Source organism: Arachis ipaensis, chromosome B03 (assembly GCF_000816755.2).
Source record: "Arachis ipaensis cultivar K30076 chromosome B03, Araip1.1, whole genome shotgun sequence".
Taxonomy (NCBI): Eukaryota; Viridiplantae; Streptophyta; class Magnoliopsida; order Fabales; family Fabaceae; genus Arachis; species Arachis ipaensis.
Window position 1 is genome coordinate 135,654,176 of NC_029787.2, and position 2,634 is coordinate 135,656,809.

At 29.8% G+C, this 2,634-nt stretch overlaps 1 protein-coding gene across 1 annotated transcript in view; it reads left to right on the forward strand.

The window, feature by feature from the left end:
* The window catches only part of LOC107634829 (nodulin-26-like), a 3,381-nt gene continuing 1,074 nt past the window's right edge, over window positions 328-2,634 (forward strand). The window contains exons 1-3 of the mRNA XM_016338242.2: window positions 328-532; window positions 616-840; window positions 1,508-1,711. Coding sequence (XP_016193728.1) covers window positions 437-532; window positions 616-840; window positions 1,508-1,711 — 525 coding nt within the window. The 5' untranslated portion in view covers window positions 328-436. The remainder of the gene's footprint in view (window positions 533-615; window positions 841-1,507; window positions 1,712-2,634) is intronic.

Consider the following 2,634-nt stretch of genomic DNA (forward strand, 5'->3'; position numbering starts at 1 on the left):
ATATGACTTTTATACTGATAAATTTACACAAAATATGAATTGTACATTTTTTTTTTTACCAAAGATATGAGACTCGAACCCGCAACCTTTTAATTGAGTATGGAGAGACTATGCCATTTGAGCTATTACTCATTGACATATGAATTGTACATTTTATTAAAAGTTTTTATAAAAGTTTAATAACGTATTAAAATTGAAGTTTGAATATGAATGAGTAAAAACGATGATTATTATTAGCATGATATATATTCCATAAAGATAATTATTAATGGATCCTAGGTTTTATCTTCGAAATCAAAAGCAGTACGTAATTTAAGATTCGGGTGAGGTTATGGGAAAATTCCAAAGAGGTGTTTGTGGCATATAAAATGGAGGAGCGGCCTGCTAAAAATATGTTGAGAGACACACAATAAGTTAAATTAAAGAAGCATCAGATATGGGTGAGTATTCATCAAGAAGCGGTGATGTTGAGGAAGCAGCAGGAGGAGGTGGTACCTGCAAAACAAGCAAATATTTTCTTCTGTTTCAGAAGGTACTAGTAGGATATATATGATGTAGCTAATTAATTAAGATGGAATAATGTGAATGTGAATGTGAATGAAATGATGGGTGCAGATGGTGGCGGAGTTGGTGGGGACCTATTTCTTGATATTTACAGGGTGCGCAGCGATTGCGGTGAACAACGACTACGGGAAGCAAATAACGCTTCTTGGAATTGCAACTGTTTGGGGATTGGTTGTCATGGTCATCGTTTACTCCGTTGGTCATGTCTCTGGGGCCCATCTCAACCCTGCTGTAACTATTGCTTTTGCCTCCATCACAAAGTTTCCACTCACTCAGGTAAACCTTCAACTTTCCAATTTTTCCATTAACGTCGACTTCCATTACCAGTTCAATCCCCACCTTTTCAATGTGTTTATAGTCTTTGCCAACAATATTATGAAATGTGAGGATAGGTAAGGTATAAACACGTTTTCTGTTAATTAATTTATTGAAAAATGTTATAGAATCATTAAAATTTATTATCTTTTATTATTAGTTAGTTATTAATGTGTAAGAATATGAGATAAAGTATGTAACAATGTCACATGACCAAAAAATATTATTTTTTGTCATTATTTGATCTGCTATAATTTATACTTATATTTATAAACGTTTGTACAAATATATAATTCTTATTTATATTTACTAAAGTTTTGTAGATATAAATCAATATAGTTTGTATTTATGTCTTTTTGTTTGTATATATAAATTAATAAAATTTATTTATTAAAGATGATTTAATATTTGTGATAATTAAAATGATGATAAAAAAATACAAAAAATTATTAATCCTCAATAATTTTTTATAAAATATGTTATTAGATTATTAGACTAAAAAAAACTAAACTAAGAAAATTAAAATGATGGTTAAATAACGATAAAAAAATAATAAATTCTAATATTTTTTTAATATTTTTATTTATTAAATATGTACATTAAATTATTATATTATTATTGGGCATAGGTACCGGCTTATATAGCAGCTGAATTGCTTGGAGCGATCCTAGCAAGCGGAACAGTGAGACTAGTATTTAGTGGGAAGCATCTTGAAGTTCAGTTCACAGGAACGTTGCCGAGTGGCTCAAACATCCAATCCTTCGTCATTGAATTCATTCTCACTTTTTTCCTTATGTTTGTCATTTGCGCCGTTGCTACCGATAGCAGAGCGGTAAGCTAACTGAACCAATGCTTTCATTTTCATATATTTTATGCTTCTCCCACTACTGTTTCTGTACTCATTACGTTGACAATTATATGATAATCCTTTTTCCGAATTTTCAACATGCCTAACTGCCTAGATTTTAACTACAATAACCACCATTAACCACTCATCACGCGCGCTTTGTTTTAGCCAAACTTGAAGAAAAACTACTCATTATTATAATACTTTTAGTTCCCTAGTTGTTCTCTATAATATGACTAATGAGTTATAACTCAAATGGCATAGTCTCCTCATACTCATTTAAGAGGTTGCGGGTTCGAGTCTCCTAAAAAAAAAGAATTTTATGTTATTTTATAATTATATATTTATATTTTTGGAATAAAAATAAGAATAATTGAATCAAGTATTTTTAATGATATAATTAAAAATTTATAGAAAGTTTAATTTTATCATATTGAATATATGAGGGTTAGTTCTTTCTTTCTGGTAGGCCATTTTATTTTGATATAAAGTTTTTGTTTTTTAAATTTAATATTCATATATGATATGTTTTAGCCAATTGCTGTCGGCGGCGAATCTCTTTGCCGGAATTTTTTTTTTTCTTTATCTTATCTTTATTACCTCGTTACATATTAATAAAAATAATGGGACCTAAATTGACTAATTGTCTATGCATGCATGTTTTTATCCCTTTGCATGATGACGTGCAAGTGCGCAAGAGTTGGTTGACGTTTTCATCGCACAAGCCACAAGGCACACACCGCTCGTGCCAGTCAATACTCATATAACATGCATGCATGCGTGTTCATATTAGAGTTGTTTCTATATATAATATTGTTGTTAAATAAAAACTCATGCACAAGTATCATCATATGAAATTAATAATTAAAAATTATTATATAATAATTTAATCAATTATATGTAAGTCT